Source organism: Dermacentor variabilis, chromosome 3 (genome assembly GCF_050947875.1).
Source record: "Dermacentor variabilis isolate Ectoservices chromosome 3, ASM5094787v1, whole genome shotgun sequence".
Taxonomy (NCBI): domain Eukaryota; kingdom Metazoa; phylum Arthropoda; class Arachnida; order Ixodida; family Ixodidae; genus Dermacentor; species Dermacentor variabilis.
The window spans coordinates 16,958,049-16,976,112 of NC_134570.1; the positions used below are offsets into that span (position 1 = coordinate 16,958,049).

General features: G+C 45.4%; 1 protein-coding gene across 4 annotated transcripts in view; it reads left to right on the top strand.

The window, feature by feature from the left end:
• Nucleotides 1-18,064, top strand: part of LOC142575191 (cytospin-A-like) — a 148,229-nt gene that overhangs the window by 71,199 nt on the left and 58,966 nt on the right. For all 4 annotated transcript variants that reach the window (XM_075684317.1, XM_075684316.1, XM_075684315.1 and 1 more), the window contains 3 exons: nucleotides 913-1,129; nucleotides 4,358-4,515; nucleotides 11,577-11,814. In XM_075684317.1, coding sequence (XP_075540432.1) covers nucleotides 913-1,129; nucleotides 4,358-4,515; nucleotides 11,577-11,814 — 613 coding nt within the window. The remainder of the gene's footprint in view (nucleotides 1-912; nucleotides 1,130-4,357; nucleotides 4,516-11,576; nucleotides 11,815-18,064) is intronic.

Sequence of the window (18,064 nt, forward strand, 5' to 3'; positions counted from 1 at the left end):
GTGGCCAGAAGCAGACGACACCGGGCGCCATCGGAGACATTGGCCATGCGCGCTCCACTCCCAGCGCGAGTGACAACAAAAGTAGTTCCTTCTGGCGGCACCGTAAGGGGCGCCACGCCAACGTTTGCCAACTCGCGATAGCATGTCTGAAGCTGGGCGTCTTCTCCTCACCCAGCATGACATTATCACGGCTTGCGCTCGCCCTGGCACCTACCCATAGTTTCAGCTCCTGTTATTCCTACTCCGTGCCTGTGACTAAATACAGTCAACTCTCGTTACAGCGGACCCTTATAATGCAACAAAAAATGTCCCGTTTTATCCGATGTTCTTAATATCTCAGACGCCTCACTTTCGAAACTTTTGTTGCGATGTCTAACAACATTATTGCAAAAAGTGAATGACGAACGTCCAAACTAAGAAACAAAAAAGTTGCAGTTTCACCTGAAAGGTGAAGCATCGATTGTGATAGCAAATTAAGCAAATAAGCGCAGCAGCAGCAACGAGTGAATTGAACTTCGTGCTATCTCTCGCCTCAAGGTGAAATAAACGTTGAAAGCACAGCACATATGAAGCTATCAGCCTATATGAAGCCGTTCGAGTGTAATATAAAAGATTCAATTGCGTATTACGTGCCGGCTCACATGCGCTAAAATTTTGTCAATGTGTTCTTGAATGCACAAAGATTATCTCACGCAATACAGATTATGATCGAAAATTTGATATCATGCCCCTTTTAACTGTTATCATCTCAGCACTGCATGCTTTGCCATATTAGTGTGTTTGCACACTAGCATTGCCCTTGTGTGACACACTCGCAGAGCTCCAAGGTGATTCGCCCTGTGTGTTCACAAGGTTCTATGGCTACAGTGCATCTCCTCCTTAACATTTCCTTGTTTCTTGTCCTGAACTCAGGTCTCTGCACTAGAGCAACGTGTGGAGCAACTGGAAGCAGAGAAGGCACAATTGAGTGAGGAGGCAGAAGCCCGTTGTCAGCGACTGCTAGAGGAGAAGCGGCAACTTCGCGCCTCCCTCGCTGAGATGAGCAACAGCCTGGCTGACAACTCGGCCCTGCTGGGAGCTGCACGTCGGGACCTCGATGATCTGCACTCGCAGCACCTGCTTGAGGCAGGTCTTTGCGCTACCCTTTTGTAATGGGAACAAGTTGCCATCGTACAAAGAATACCACTTTTCACCTTTGGCAGATGATGGGAAACTATTTCCTAGTTAGTTTCCTGCTTTCGAAAGGTGAATACCAGGGGTGTGCAAATATAAACATTTTTGAATACGAATTGAATACGAATACTTAGCTTTTAATATTGAATAATGATATGCACATGCATTTATTAGCAAGTTGGGTTAATTTGTTATGTTTGAACATTGCAATTACATTATCAGTGTTAAAAAACTAGACTACTAAGCTGTTATATGAAACGTGTGTTTGGCTCACGTGAAATTGGAAAATTTAGTAAGTCCCACTAGCTGCCCTCGCCAGCCTGTGCCTTATTATACCGCATCAAATGGCTGTAAACTTGGAAGCATTTGACCCCGTGCCAGTCATTGCTCATCGCACTTGCCGTCAAGCAATAAGCAACAAAAAGGGAAAAAAAGAAGAAAAAAAAAAGTAGAAAGAAAGTCACAGCTTCACCCGAAAGGCGAAGCATTGATGGCGGTAGCAAATTAGTAGGTCGGTGTACAAAGTAAGAATAGCAGTTTTATTGGCCGTATAAACTTGGAAACATTCGCTTGAATTAACAAGTGCGGTGTCAGTGTGCACAGGCAAACATGAACCCATCACACTCGATGACCGCAGACACATGCTGTCAAAACGCTGGCATGAGCAAGTGTGGCAGCAGCAGCAGCAGCAGCAGCAGCTGAAGTGACCTTCGTGCTGTGTATCACTTCAACGTAAACAGTGGCAGGAAAACAGCGTGCACAAAGGTATGAGCCGCCTGCAGATTGTTTTCAAGATAAGGCAGCATGACGCCGTGCAAAGTACGCATTTCTGGTGAAGTAGAAACCGCTCCTCCCCGCCCCTTCTCACGCTGCCACCCCACCTTCCTCCGTTTCGCACGCGAAATTGAGCCGCGATCGTCAGTTCCCCTTGCTCCTGGTTGAAAAATATGCAGTTGCTGCCGGAGCCTAATACCGCTCCCCCCTTCCCACCCCTCTCTCTACTGCCTTTCATGCGACATAAGAGGCGCATTTGCTCTCCGCCTTTCTCTCACCCATGCGCCAGATGAGCCTAGTTCATTGGCTCCCTTCGCGTGCTTTAACTCGGAAATACAGCATGCGGTGTGTGGGGACAGTGTTATTGCCCTTGGACTATTATACGGAACATCACGACAATGGCGACGGCAAAAATGCGCCTGGAGTGTCCATATAGTTGCTATCTCAAGAAAAGTTCGCCCGCGTTCTTCACAATTTTGTGCCCCTTGCTACTAGAGGCTGGCTTTGCCGTAAAATTTAGTTGTTTAGTGCCTAAGTGTGCTTTACAGGCGAAATTTCGCTAGCAGCATGAAACCGTCAGAAAATTCAGCATGAAATCGCCCCACTATTCTTAGATTTGATAGAAACAAATGCTAACAACTGTGTTTGCTCCCACACAGCCAGCAATATATTCGATTTGATTTGAAGATTCGTATCCAATGGAATATTCAAACACTTTCGAACATCTCTTTTAATCAAATAATAATATTAAGAATATATTACAGTAAAATCTCGTTATTACAAACACCACATTAACGAACTTTTCAGATTTACAATTTTTTTTAAATCCCCACCAAAATACCTATATTTTCAATGTAAAAAACTTTCTGTAGTACGAATGACAGATTACTGAATATTTCAGAATAACATACGTAATTTAATCTTGGAATCACCAAGACGCTTCGGTATTATGAAGTTTCATTGAAGTTTCAGTACCGAATCCCTGAGGCTTACACCTATCATCATCATCTGCAGCAGCCATGCGCTGGGGAACCCGTTTCAACGGGTGCAGCCCCAGCAGCATTGGCATCCGCGTGAGTGTCGCATATTTTTTAATATGCTTACTGGAGAGTTACAGCATTAGGTGACATGGCGTCAGCCCGTCTTGACATAGTACTGAGCTCTATGTTATTCAGAAAATTTTGCAAAGGCACTCAGGGAAAACCTGGAAAACCCCTCTTCTTGGCAAAAACTCGCATGGCAGATTCCGCAGCGTTACATATTCGTCGTGCACGCGCGCGGTAGCGCTGCAGAAGTCGTGAGGCGCCTTTTTCATTGTGGGCTGCTGTTCTCATTGCGACAATTGCATTCATGAGGCTGATGTAACGCACAGCTTCTGCCCCTGTCGGGCCTGAATTGCTCGTGCTATTGCTTTCCGTGTCGTCCTCGTCACTGTTGCTAGCTGACACTTCGGCAACAACAGAGGTAATGATGGCGAAAAGTCGAACCTCATAGCCGACATCTCCTCCTGGTCACAGCAGCGCTGCCGAGCAACTTTGCATTCCAAATGGCACACAACGTTGTCAACAGCCGATCCCTGTCACGTGCCAGCGCCGACTTTTTTGTGTCACGTTCGATAGCATGAACGATGTCTAATTTTTCTTCTATGCTGAGCACCCGGTGTCGTTTTTATCTGAGCTTCAGCATGACGCGAGTTCTTGGTTGCATGACGCCACAACGCGGTCTGGCACGGCGCTGAAATGATGTTGATGTGGCTTCACATGCAAACGCACAGGACGCTTGGAGGCGGTTGTTCTGATCTCTGAGGCATGTTCTGCCAGGTCGCCCGATGGAGAGGATGCACCGCCATGTTTGCACGACGAAAAGTGAAAACACTACGTGCTAACTGATACGTACGCAATAAGCTGGTACTGTTTATGCAGATATAAAACACATTATGTTCAATGGCCGCTGAATCTGGGATTTGACTTTGCTACTTTTACAATGAAACTACTGTTTAAGCGGGTATGGTTTAACGAGGTTTTACTGTGTGTCCTATAAATTTCACTTACATGATGTCTGTCACACTGTCAATGAATCACATCGAAATTTCACAAGGTAGCTTTTCAACAAGGCAGGATGCCACCATGTTTGCAGCAGTATGCTACGTGAAAAAAATTATTAGATATTAAAATGGTGTCATTTCGTGGCCTAGCTTGTGAGGCCTAATTGGCATACAGCGGTGAGAGGGGTGCATATTGCATTATAGTTGGGATGAGGCTTATAGCGCACGAAAGGACAAGGACACAGAAAGATGTGGTACACACAGCACCATGTCTATAAGCGTCATCATGTCATACCAACATGCCCAAAATGCTGCGTTATTGAACTTATAGTTAGCCCCCTCCTTCTTGTCTCGGTTTGCAGAAAGAGGACTGGAAGCGCTTTGAGGCTGACCTGCTGACCACTGTACGAGTGGCCAACGACTTCAAGACAGAGGCCCAACAGGAGGTGGAGCGGCTCCAGTGTGACAACCAGCAGCTACAGGAGAAGCTCGAGGCTTTGGAGGCCCAGTTGGCCAAACTCAAGGTGTGCACCTCTCGACACAATGAAGTTTCTGCTGGCTGACATTTCGAGGTCCAGCCTGCTCCCCAAGTAGAAGCTTCACCTTAAGCCCAACTCCCAATTCCCTATTCAAATATAGTGAATACTCAGTCACTTAAATCTTGTTAAGAGGGAGTTGGGTCTAAGAACCCTAGTCAGACGAGCAAATCTAGTGACACTTTACTGGCATGGGGCTAGATGGCAAGACGAAGTGTCATTCGGGACTGATCACATTGACAATCTATGAAGCCACAGGGGTTAATATGATTTTAGCAACGGTTACTGCTTTACTACGAAAAGGGTGCTTTTTTACAAGAACCATTGCAATCAAAAATAGAAATATTGTAATCCCATTAACATGTCTATTTGTTTTGAGCCTATGCAAGCAAAGAACATATCCAAAATCCACGGGGTGAAACTGGTCGCATCCACGATAAATGAATATTTCAAGCTTGTTTTGGCTTCACTGCTATTGAAAAGGCCCTCATTACATTTGAAATCACGAAAAAGTTTTCTCAGAATTAGTGCTGACTCTGTTGTGAGCATTTATTTATTCTTGAAGCGCTGCTGTTGAGGCTACACACTTCAGGGCAGTGAAGTGGGTTCGTCGAACATGCTTGCTGGGCAAGCGCATTCCATAGCAAATGTCACTAAACTTTGCCGTGTGACAGCCTGCGAATGACACTAACAGTGAAGTGCACTCACTAAAAGTGTCACTAAATTTGCACGTCTGACTAAGGTACTAGACAAAAATGTTTTTAAATATTTGTCCTTCTAGTTATATTCCCAAGATCGTTCTACAGTCAAATGTCATTACAGTTGAACCCATTTAAAACAAACTCGATAGTTACGCAAAGGGTGGTCATTATATGAATAGTTCTTCATATACGGACTCACCCGTAAAAGCCCCCGAAAATTAACTGCACTGAAGCTCGCATCGGCAGTTACTGTACTTACTCAAGTCTGGGCTGGCCCCGAAGGGGGGGGGGGGGAAGAGGAAGAAAAAACCCTCGCATGTAGGTTGTGTTTATAGGAGGTATTCAGAGACATGGACTGGGGAGAATTGGGATAAGAGTTAATGGAGAATACCTTAGTAACTTGCGATTCGCTGATGATATTGCCTTGCTTATTAACTCAGGGGACCAATTGCAATGCATGCTCATGACCTGGAGAGGCAAAGCAGAAAAGTGGGTCTAAAAATTAATCTTCAGAAAACTAAAGTAATGTTTAACAGTCTCGAAAGAGAACAGCAGTTTATGATGGGTAGTGAGGCACTGGAAGTGGTAAGGGAATACATCTACTTAGGACAGGTAGTGACTGCGGATCCGGATCATGAGACTGAAATAATCAGAAGAATAAGAATGGGCTGGGGTGTGTTTGGCAGGCATTCTCAGATCATGAACAGCAGGTTGCCATTATCCCTCAAGTGAAAAGTTTATAACAGCTGTGTCTTACCAGTACTCACATACAGGGCAGAAACCTGGAGGCTTACGAAAAGGGTTCTACTTAAATTGAGGATGACGCAACGAGCTATGGAAAGAAGAATGATAGGTGTAACGTTAAGGGATAAGAAAAGAGCAGATTGGTTGAGGGAGCAAATGCGAGTTAATGATATCTTAGTTGAAATCAAGAAAAAGAAATGGGGGCATGGGCAGGACACATAATGAGAAGGGAAGATAACCAATGGTCATTAAGAGTTACAGAATGGATTCCAAGGGAAGGGAAGTGTAGCAGAGGGCGGCAGAAAGTTAGATGGGTGGATGAGATGAAGAAGTTTGCAGGAATAACATGGCCACAACTAGTACATGACCGGGGTAGTTGGCGAAATATGGGAGAGGCCTTTGCCCTGCAGTGGGCGTAACCAGGATGATGATGATGATGATGATGATGTAGGTCGAACACTAAGCAAGGACAGCATTCACAAAATGAAAACAGCATTTATTATGTATGAACATGGCAAGCTCATTATATGTTGCTGTGTTCCTTATCACTTTCATCTCGTGGCCGATGTACGAAAAAAGTGCCTCCCGTTGCTCCCTCCAACAACGGACATTTTTCTCATTGATGCCGAAGTCCCGCCTGGCTTAAATGTTTGACGATGCCTATGTGGCTAGCACAATTTTTCGCTTGAAAGTGGCAACTTGGCGGAATCGCCTGTTTGTGGTCATTATGATAACGCCACACCGCATGCCAATATGACACGGGTCAAAATGGCGACATCACTTGTGTACTTCAATTGGCTACTGGTGCGGCTAGTAGCTGCTGCGAAACTGACTTTTGTAGATGGATCTAGCTGTGCACCATATTTATCAATTTCAATTAGAAACTGGCGTGTTTCTTAAAATCCTAAGCCAACCCTAAAATTTGGTATATGATTATTTAAAAAAATTATCGGCCTAGATTTGAATAAATACGGTACAATTCGCAAGCATTTTGGTCTGAAAAGCAGATTTTATTTGTCATTTTAGTTCCTGGTGCGTTCCCACACCTAGCCTGAAGTTTTTGTTAGAAACGTCTAAGGAACAAAATGCGGTGTAGCATAACTCTTTCAAAATGGCACCCAGTTCCGATCACCTGTCATTTTGAAACTGCGAGCGCTGCACCATCGTTTATTAGAGAGCTTGTGATATGTTCTAATACCAACTGGACATAATGGTATTCTTCACAAGAAAGCGAAGCGGAAAATACTTCGGAAAATACTGCGGCTACGCCATTCTGTGAAAGTCTCAAATACCATGGTCTTGGCACTACGACTGTGCGTCAGCCATACAAGAGCTGTAAAATTACGCTATCCATGTCGCTTTGGGTAAATCAAGTGTGATGTTCGAAAGGTAGAACGTCACCACCGACCATTATCAGCAATCTGCAATGTGTGAATCAAGCGCCGTTGAAGTGTAAGCTCCTGATAATGGCGTAGTAACCGTCAGTCCTTTGCAACATTGCATGGTGGCAGTGTTCTCACCAACTCAGGCTGTTGGAATACCAACAACTGTAAAGCTTCAGCGGCCGTTGTTCTCATGGCAGAAGGACATAGATGGTCGTTCCAAATAATTGAAAAAGGCTTAATGAACGTAGTGCTGCACGAAAAATTGCACGACAAGAGTTCTGCTGTCATGGTCATTGTAGTCATGGCATCCGATATCCCACTAGCACACATGACAATGCACGCCTTGCACCATGCTGTTTAGGTTGTACACCTCCTGGAGGCGTGCCTTGATAGCGAATGACCTTCTTCATGGCTTCCGAAATCTGTATGTGGTGGTCGCTTGCTCATCACGATTGGACTGGAGTGGGTTGCGCACTGCCATGTACCCAGTTTGGTCACACTTCCGTACTTGGGTACTTCGCATGCCCTCTCTTTGCCTTGACCAGGCTCGAAGTGTTTGTCGTAACACAACCGCGATTTTAAAAAATGTTCGTTATACAGTCGACTCTCGTTACAACGAACCCTGATAATCCGACAGAAAATGTCCGTTTTATCTGAATTTCATAATATCCGAGGCGCCTCAGTTCCGAAACTTTCGTCGTGATGTCAAACAGCTTTATTGCAAAGAGTGAGTGACGAACGTCCAAAGTAAAAAACAAAAAAGTTGCAGTTTCGCCTGAAAGGCGAGGCATCGATTGTGATAGCAAATTAAGCAAGATAAGCGCAGCAGCAGCACCGAGTGAATTGACCTTTGTGCTATTTCTCGCTTCAAGGTGAAATAAACGTTGAAAGCACAGCACTCCTTGAAACACTCCTTGCTACTCCTTGAAACATGGGTCTACGCACAGCGCCTTATTGCGGTCTGCACACCTAAAATGCGTGTCTGTTCTCCTCTTGGAACAACGAGTTGTGTTGGCACACACATGACATCTTCTCGGCGTGCGCCTGCCTTGGGCAGAGGTCTGAGGCACCCTCTTGCATAATCGCGTTGCCGCAAAAAGCGAGAATACCTCGTGAACGGCAGTGATAAACAAGCTAAGAGCACTGCCAATCAAGATGGAAATCAACTTCCACCGCCCCTGCAAGAGAGTGCCGACAAAGAAAAATCACGTTTCGCGCGCCTCCGTTGCGATCACGCGGCGAAACTGAAACCGCGAAAGCGGTGTTGCCGCAGTCTGCGCCACATGCTGAAACTAGAAATCAGTTCTTTCTATCTCTGCAAGAAAGTAGCACAAATTTCAAATGCTTATAAGTCCTAAGAGATGGCAGCACCTTGCAGTGAGTACGCATTGTCATTATGGTGTGAAATTTCAAACGGAGGGTTGAAACCGTACCCGTACAGCAAAGACCTTGCGGGACAGAAAATCGTCGCTGTGCATATACAGCAAAAACCTTTCAAGGGTTAACCTTGCGTCTTGCGCGCGAAAGAGGGTACACTTGCGCCCCGCTTTCCTTCCTTCCTTCCTCACGCGCAAGATATTGAGCTGCGATCATCGGCTGACCCTTGCAAGTCAGTTGCCAGCTCATATTGACACGGCAAAAGTCTGTTTTATACGCCCGATATTGACAAAAATTGCCGCTAATTTCGTCTGCTGTAGCCAATAATTCATTGTAGTGCGGTCTGCTCAAAGTGAACTTCATTGCATTAATCATCATCATCATCATCATCAGCCTGGTTACGCCCACTGCAGGGCAACGGCCTCTCCCATACTTCTCCAACTACCCCGGTCATGTACTAATTGTGGCCATGTTGTCCCTGCAAACTTCTTAATCTCATCCGCCCACCTAACTTTCTGCCGCCCTCTGCTAAGCTTCCCTTTCCTTGGAATCCATTGCGTAACTCTTAATGACCATCGGTTATCTTCCCTCCGCATTACGTGTCCTGCCCATGCCCATTTCTTTTTCTTGATTTCAACTAAGATATCATTAACTCGCATTTGTTCCCTCAACCCAATCTGCTCTTTTCTTATCCCTTAACGTTACACCTATCATTCTTCTTTCCATAGCTCATTGCGTCGTCCTCAATTTAAGTAGAACCCTTTTCGTAAGCCTCCAGGTTTCTGTGCCGTACGTGAGTACTGGTAAGACACAGCTGTTATAAACTTTTCTCTTGAGGGATAATGGAAATCTGCTGTTCATGATCTGAGAATGCCTGCCAAACGCACCCCAGCCCATTCTTATTCTTCTGATTATTTCAGTCTCATGATCCGGATCCGCAGTCACTATCTGCGCATTGCATTAATAAAATAGGTTGAGCAAGCTAAGGCTGAAATATGGTTCATTATATCCGAAAGTCTGTTGTTCATGGGTCTGTTGTAACGAGTGTGACTGTATCTGGAAGCAATTTCAATAGGTAGGGTTGGAAAATCGTAAATGCACTGAAACATGGTCGTTATATTTGGTAGATGGTTAGATCTGCGATAGCTGTAAGTGGGTTCGACTGTATACCAGAATAGAATTTAACAAAATAATGGATATGATTTTTTAAAATTCATTTATTGAATACATGACCACAAGTAACTTGATGCCTTTAGTACGATGCACTACAGTAAAAATTGAATGATGTATATAGCTCGGGTGGGGGGGGGGGGGGAGAGAAAAAACATAATAAACAGTAAAAGGCATAAAAAGTATAACAATAACCAAGAAATTCTGACTCTTCCTTCAACTTTGTTAAAACGATGTTTCTTTTATGTAATTATATTTATTTATTTATTTATTTATTTAGAAATACTGTTAACGCTCTCTTCAGGGTGATTACAGGGATGGAGAACATTGTGCCTATTTTAAATGTGAGGTCCATTTTCGTTTACTTATTTTGGTGATTTCATGCAAGTTTCCTTTGTCTTACTTTCAGGAAACATTTGCGGAAGATCAATTCTTCTGGTTTCACTTAAAGGGGTATCAATGGCCTCTGCCCGATTGAAGAAATCTAATAAGACCAACCTTATTGATTGGTGTGCCCTAGAACATGAGTTGTGAGATTTCGAAGAAGACTTCTAGAAAAATTCTCATCAATTTAATCACTTTAACAAAGGTCATATGAAAGAATTATGAGCTCTGTTTTTTGTTTTCAGACTGAAGTATTGTGAACAGGATATTTTTGATAATGAAGCTTTTTTAATTTCTTGCTGTTTTGATAAAAAATTGACATAATGCCACCGCTGCTGCATAGCATGCCAGTGATAGTGTAGTCCTTAGTTGGCTGAAGTGCAACTGTGGTAAGAAGTGCGCTGTGTTTATACCATGACTAAGTTGTTTAGCGCTCCGGGTCAGAAGGCAGCAAGGTGAGAATAAAAATATTCCACAATTGGTTTGAGGTTGAGGAGGTGCAAGCTGCCTCTGTAATTCACTGAGAAACACAACATTGACATTGTTCTCGACATTCTCCTCAGTGTTGCCTTGAACCCAAGTACGGCGGGAAAGGGGAGAGGAGTACTTTCATCATGGCACTGTCAGGGTCGCTGTTCATGCCCTCTGCATGCGGTGAAATCTGTCCACTGTTGTCTTTGTGGCGATCACTGCTTCTGCAAATATACTAAGGTCAGAGGGGAGTAAAAACAAAAATTAATTGAAAATGTGGTATGTCGAAGACTACACATATTTAGTTTATTAATGCTTGATACAATTATCTTGCCAGCAACCGATATCTGCTGCATGTCTGCATGTTGCACTTGTGTCTGAAACATTGATGCCTGTGTTCATGAGCAAGAAGAATCGGAGAAACCGAGGGCCTCAGATTCTAGTAACAAATAACGAAGTCAAGGAAAGCATAGGGAATGTGAACCGCTTTCCTTGAACTGTAGAATCGATCATAGGTCATGAGACAGTAAAGCCAGGGATAAGCACTGTGGATATAAGCAGATTTTTATTTAATTGTAGAATTTTGTTATGGACAATGATTTGCTTTATTGAACTGCTTATTTTCATCTGTGAATAATTATGCAGTTCAGTATAAGAAAAAAGAAGCCATTTGATTCCTCCTATGCTTTCTCTGACTTCATTGATGGCTTTCTGTGGTTGCTTGTATCCATGGATTTCTGTATGGTTGCTTGTGTCCAGGACGTGGTGGATAAATGGTATGGTCACTCTTCAAACTGTTGGCTCTATCTATCCTCAGAGCAAGCAGGAGCTATCGCCCAAGGCCCACTCTTTATCAGGTGATGGCCCCGTCGATGGTGGTGGAAGCCAGGAGGGGGCACCACTGAGCACGCCACCTCGTAGTAGCAGTACCGGAAGCAGCCGGCCACTGTCTAAATGGAGTGACCTGCGCGCTGGCAGCAGCAGCAGCAACAGTGCCCAACACTCGGTTCGCAGCTTGATTGAGTCCATTGAGAATGCCACGAAGCAAGCAAAAGGTAAGCAGACCCTTAAAAATGGTACAATCACCTCTAAAACATATGCTTGCTACGGTGTACAGCAACTGGGAGACTTTTCATAAACACTGAAGACAGATCTGTTACAGCTTAACTTTAAGGGGGGACACTGCTATTAAAATAATGTTCATGATGTTTTCCATCAATATTCATGTAACTTTCCATTCCTGCTAAGATTTTTGTGCTGATTTCAAATATGCATTATCTTTCCAATAGGCCATTTAGTTCTGAAGATAAATGAAATTCATTGTTCATCATTTGCAATAGAAAAAAAAAACGCGCTACAAAAATTCATATTGACACATGCCTAAGTACAGTAGAACCCCGCTGTTACGTTCCTCACTGCTGCGTTTTCCCGGCTGCTACGTCGTTTTCATCCGGTCCCGGCATAGCTTCCATAGGATCCAATGTATAAGGAACCCCGCGGTTACGTAGTAGCTGTGAAAACGTTCCCGCACGATGCGTCGCCACCCGAACCCGCCTGGGCTAAAGTGGACAACCGCTCCAACCGCCATTTTGGCTTTTGACGAGTTTTGACCGGGCTTGGCCGCGCTTGGCTATGGAACTTTCTGCAAGAAGCCGCACGCCAGTTCGAGAGGCTGCTACTAGGTGGCCATTCGTGAAAAATGCTCTCACTATTATCACTGTGATTACGGTCACCGCATGGTTTGTTGGACGAGTCAACTCACGGAGGAAGGAAACTCAGGAGAGGCCCTGACGTCACTCTTTGTGACGTCAGCGCCTCTGAAGGGAAGGGCTCTGAAGGGAAGCTGGAAGTTGGCGTTGCTCCGCCTATCGGGCCAGCTCTCCTCTCTTGTTTACATTTCTCGCGAAACCACGCCGCGCTGCACACAGCCAGGCTGCTCGGACGCGCTCGCTCCGCAGCAAGACTAAACAATCGTTACCACGTTAGCATGATTACGCCAAAGAGGGCAAAATTTCCCGCGGATATTCCTTCGTCTGTTGCCATTGCCGTGGCGCAGTGACGATGAGGAGCACGAGCCGCATGATGCCGGGGAGTTGCTAAATCCTAGCTTTGGAAAAGTGGTCGCGGCTCTGGACCTCCTCCGCAGGTACGTCGCACCTCACAGCGAGGCTGACAGTAATGCGGCCTTCCAGGCTGGCTATTGAGAAACGTGTGGTGATTTCTAGCGAGCGAAAGAAACTGCAAGCCACCATTCTAGACTTTTTTAAGTCTAAAGCGCACTCTGTGGAAATAAATTGTCTATAGTTGAAGCTGCACTTCTTTCATTCATTTTCGGAGCTTTCCTCACTGTTGCGTTTTCCCGGCTGTTACGTTTTTTTTCCTCGGTCCGGTGAAAAACGTATGAACGGGGTTTCACTGTACTAGAAAACATAAGGAACACAATGGTAGGAATACATTTTTAATAAATCAAATATTAGTAATTTTATAGCAATTCAGTCTTCACTGTTCTAATTGTGGGTACCCTACTCTCTGATCTAAAGCAAAATTGAAAAATTTTAAAGCATAAATTCCAAAATCTATTCCTACCATTGTGTACTTTGCACACTCAGCTACAAGTGACAACAAAAATTATGGCTCTACCTGCCTTGAAGGCAGAGAGATCGCTGTCGCAAATCAGCAAGAAGTCAAAAGTCAGTGTTTTAAGAAAATGAGAAAAAAGGAATACATTCACTTTTAATCAATAGTGCAGAAATAATTTTACAATATTTAGCAGTCAAAGTGGCTAAAAGCGACCACGAATGTAGTCGCTCTGACCACGGCCATTCAAATGTGGCAAAAACACCGTTTAGCTCCGTTCGCCGATTCTCGATGGTTTGCATCGCGCGCGCGCAGCAAAGTTGTCGTTCACGCGGGTCGAGCTCCACGCTGACGTGATATCGCCACAGCACTCGCACGTGATAACGATCTTTATTACCGTTCGCTTTTGCCTACTGCGACGCTACCGCTGCATACCTTGCACTTGACAAACAACATCAGTGCGTTCACGGAGTCCTACTGATGATAGCGAAGCCTGCCTTGGCGTTGACTGGTGTGGCTGGAACGCCGTTGGCACGAGTGAGCAAATCCAACATCCGCTTTGTTGCTGGCGTTGACGCAAGAACTTGAAGTTTTTTTGAGCATTCATCTCCCTCTGCAACAAATCCGCACGCTGCAACACTGCATTGTCTGTGGGGATGTGCGACTCTCACACGTCCCCTGATATGTTGTTTTCCCGCACGGCACGTATCCTGTAATCTGGCTTTGCCGCGTGGTCTGGCGCCCACGGCGGTCGGAGTGGTTGACGCGCAGTACGAGAGAGGGCGCGAGTGTTGCGCTGCTAACGCCGCCGACAGGCGGGGGTTACTTGGGCGCCGAAAGACAAGGCGCTTCCTCTTTGGTTCGGGACAGCAAGCAGTGCGGACGTGCTGTGCCGCGCGTGCACCGAACCATGCTTCTGCAAGACCGTCTCGCGTGGCCGCCTTCGAACGCGCCACTGTTCGCGTGACCGTACACGCGAACGACCAGGCGTTGGGATCCAGCATGGGGCGAACATATTCGCTCGCTATCCGGTCGCGGTGAGTCGGACTTCCAAATTTGTCGCGCGCCCATCGGCATGTTTTGTGGATAGCAACTCGGCTAGCAGGCATTGATCTACGAAAGGTGCAATAAATGCCCTTGTAATTGTTTGCACTACTGTGTTGTCGTTCCTTTGTCCCAAGAGTACGGGTGTGAGAGACCCCACATGTCACGCCGAACGCGGCCGCTGTCCATAATGATTTCACTCATTTCCGAGCTGGCTAGGCCTACTTCGGCATCGTCCTTGGCTTCGACATCATTTGCGGTTGGCGGCGAACTATTCTCAATGCTTTCTGAAGGAATGTAGCACTTCTGAAAGTTATAAGCTGATCGCTTCTTCTTTTTGCCGAACTTGTACTTCGTGGCAAACTTCCCTGGTGGATTGGACATAGTTGGGCACTTGTCACAAACCTACGACTGAGAACGAGATGCATCGTCTCGTCGCCTGCGGATTGGAGCAGACGACGGGAACCTCACGCAGCCAACCGCAGCACGCGTTCGTACTTTTTTTTCTCCCCATGTTTCAATGTCACTGGCGTGCCGACGGAGTCACTTTAGGCAGGAAATATAAAGAAGGAAGGCTCCTCTTTCCAACGAGACCAAGATGGCTGCGATTGCGTGCATAGAAAAAGAGCTACGCGCCGTGATAAAAAAGGGCTGTTAATTTGTGGAATTCAGCTCACAGTGATGTTATGAATTGATATAGCAGACAAAATACTCTTCCGTGAGATTCGAAACTTGGTGAATTAAAGGAATATTAGCTGTAAATATTGAAAATTTCATTTTCAAAAAATCAATTCTCTTGCTATTTTTTTCACCGCAAAGAGCCAGGTCCCCCGTTAAGAAATGCAGGCTTTTAAAGGGGCAAGCAGTGAAGGCTTTGGAAGAAAGATATTAGCTAGCACATTCAAGTACACCAACCAGCAATCACCAGCACGCTCCACAGGAAAGACTAAAAGCTTCCTGAGGCGTTTTCAGGTTAAGCGGTAGTGACAGCACGTACATGGGCTACATACGTGCAAAATAAACCAGTTGGAAGTCAGCCCTCTTCTCATCTGTTTTATTGTCAAAGCTGTACAGTCTGCGTGGCGCTAGCTGTAATCATGTACTGCCATGCTCAATGCGAGTTCCAACATGCAAGCTCATTGCTGGAGGGGCTTAGAGAGTGTATGCCATAGCCAACACAAAAAGGATTGGTGAACTGAATGCCATTTCAATCGCTGGTAGCACCTTGTTTGCAAGAAAATTGGCAGCTGTAATTTCTTTCTGTGAAACAAAAAAGCGGCATGTATGCTACATTGCAACTCGTACTGAGCATGATAGTACAATGTCTGACTGCAACTCTTTCAACTGAAACCTGCAGGGCAGGCAAGCCATTGAGATTTCAGTAGCAGGCATTGTGAGTGGACCCTAGGTGTCATTCCACCTGACACTTTTGAATAAAGGGGGAAATGTTGTGGGCTCTTTAACTACTTTTGCGTGCATTGACTATTCTTTGGAACCTGTGTATTTCTTTATGATCTGTCATTGAGCAGGACCACAATGTGCAGACAGTTTCCAAGCGCAGGTTACTGTACGGACAGAAATCAGATGATCAAAAAGTAGAAAGAAATTTACTTCGGGGGTTTGACCTGTTGACATGTCCATCAATTTTTTATCTTTAAATTTAAGGCACAGCAAGCGTAAATTTGAATGCAAATGTAAGATTGTTCGACATAAGCTTTCTTCAATTTGTCAAATGCGAGGCAGAAGTACTTTTACTCATATATTCTGACTTCAAAGGTACTGAGTCAGTTAGGTTACTTTGTCTTGGATGTTTTGGAACCCTCCTGATGTTTATGTACTGTCGAACCAAGCTATAGAGAACTCGCAAAAAAACTCCTATCGGTTCGATATAGGGCATAATTCGATATGGGCCTGCTAAAGAATTGTACATCACAAAAGCACATACCATTTATAAAATCACTTTATTGATGAAACTAGCTTAGTGTCGCATGAAATAGTCCTGTATTTTTTTCTGCTTGGGCAATTTCAATGCCTATAATGCACTCACTTCTCCACATTGTCTGATGAGTAGGAGCAGCTGAGGCCACAACCTTCCACATTCGCGCAGGAGCACTGGACTAGCGCGAGTGCACCAATCACCTCGGAGGATGTGGGCAAAGGACCGTTGTTGCTTTCCTCATTGTGGCAACCTTCACTTGTGCTTGGTACAATGTCGGCAATGTAGTCTTCGTTTTCGGGCTCTCCCGTGGTCGCGACACTATCATCTGCACTCACAAGCTCGTCGACTGTCGATTTTTCAACAGCTTCCGGAAATTCTGACAGCTCGCTCCAAACTTCGGGAACACTGGCAACGGCTTCGTTGCACTCATCAGAATTTACACTCATCACCGGGCCCGCGGAAGCCGGTACATCTGAAGCAATTTGGCATGAACGACTTTACACGGCTGTGCGGACGCATCGGGCGCCACGAGCACCAGGTCAAGATTTTGTCTGCTTTAGTCCTAATCTCCCCTTTATCTTCAATATTGTGCTGCTGAGCGTGATCCTCGGTATCTCGCACGCTGTGAGGGGACATCCAACTTCTTACCGTGTTCTGCTCGATTTACGATTTATGTAAATACGTTCCTGTTACGTATGTTTTTCCGGCGCCAACATGCGCAATCAAGAACACAAAAATTGACCCAATACAGTTAGGCTCATATTTTACCGGTTAATACATTCCCACAAAATACAGTCAACGACCAATTTTTCGGACCCTCTAGGGAACGTAAAAACGTCCGAAAATTCAGGCAGTCCGAAAAAATGAATGCATGCAAAAAAACGCACCTTTTTTTTTTTTCTCGGATCTAGAGGTAAAGGGCAAAGCAACAGGATTCCAAAACCCTGCCACAGCATCAGTGAAGTGGCCATAAAAAGAGGCGTTCAAAAACTCTGTATGCAGCCTCTGTATGTACAGTCAAACCTGGCTATATCGAACTCTCAAAAAAACGCCCATCAGTTCGATATAGAGCATAATTCGATATAAGCCTGCTAAATAATTGGATGTCATAAAAGCACATACCATTTATAAAATCACTTTATTGAAGAAACTAGCTTAGTTTCGCATAAATTAGTCCTGCATTTTCTTCTGCTCGGGCAATTTCGCTGCCTGCGGCGCACGTACTTCCCCACGTTGTCTAAGGAGTCGGAGCAGCTGAGGCCGCAACCTTCCGCATTCGCGCAGAAGCACCGGACTAATGCGAGTGCACCAATCACTTCGGAGGATGTGGGCAAAGGAGTGTAGTTGCTTTCCTCAACGTGCCTACTTTCATTTGTGCTCGGTACGATGTCGGCGATGTAGTCTTCGTTTCCAGGCTCTCCCGTGGTCGCGACACCATAATCTGCACTGACAAACTCGTCCGCCGTTGATTCGAATGTTCCGGAAATTTTGACAGCTCGCTCCAAACTTCGGCAACATCGGCAACGGCTTTGTCGCATTCATCAGAATTTACATTCATCACCGAGCACGCGGAAACCGGCACGTATGAAGAACCCCTCGTACACGGCCGTGCGTACGCGTCGGGCGCCACGGGCACCGGGTTGCGAGTCGGGTCACTTTAGCCCTAACCGTGCCGAGAGTGCTCCTCGGAATCTTGCACGCTGCGGGGCCATCCAACTTCTCATCGCGTTCGACGCGATTTATGA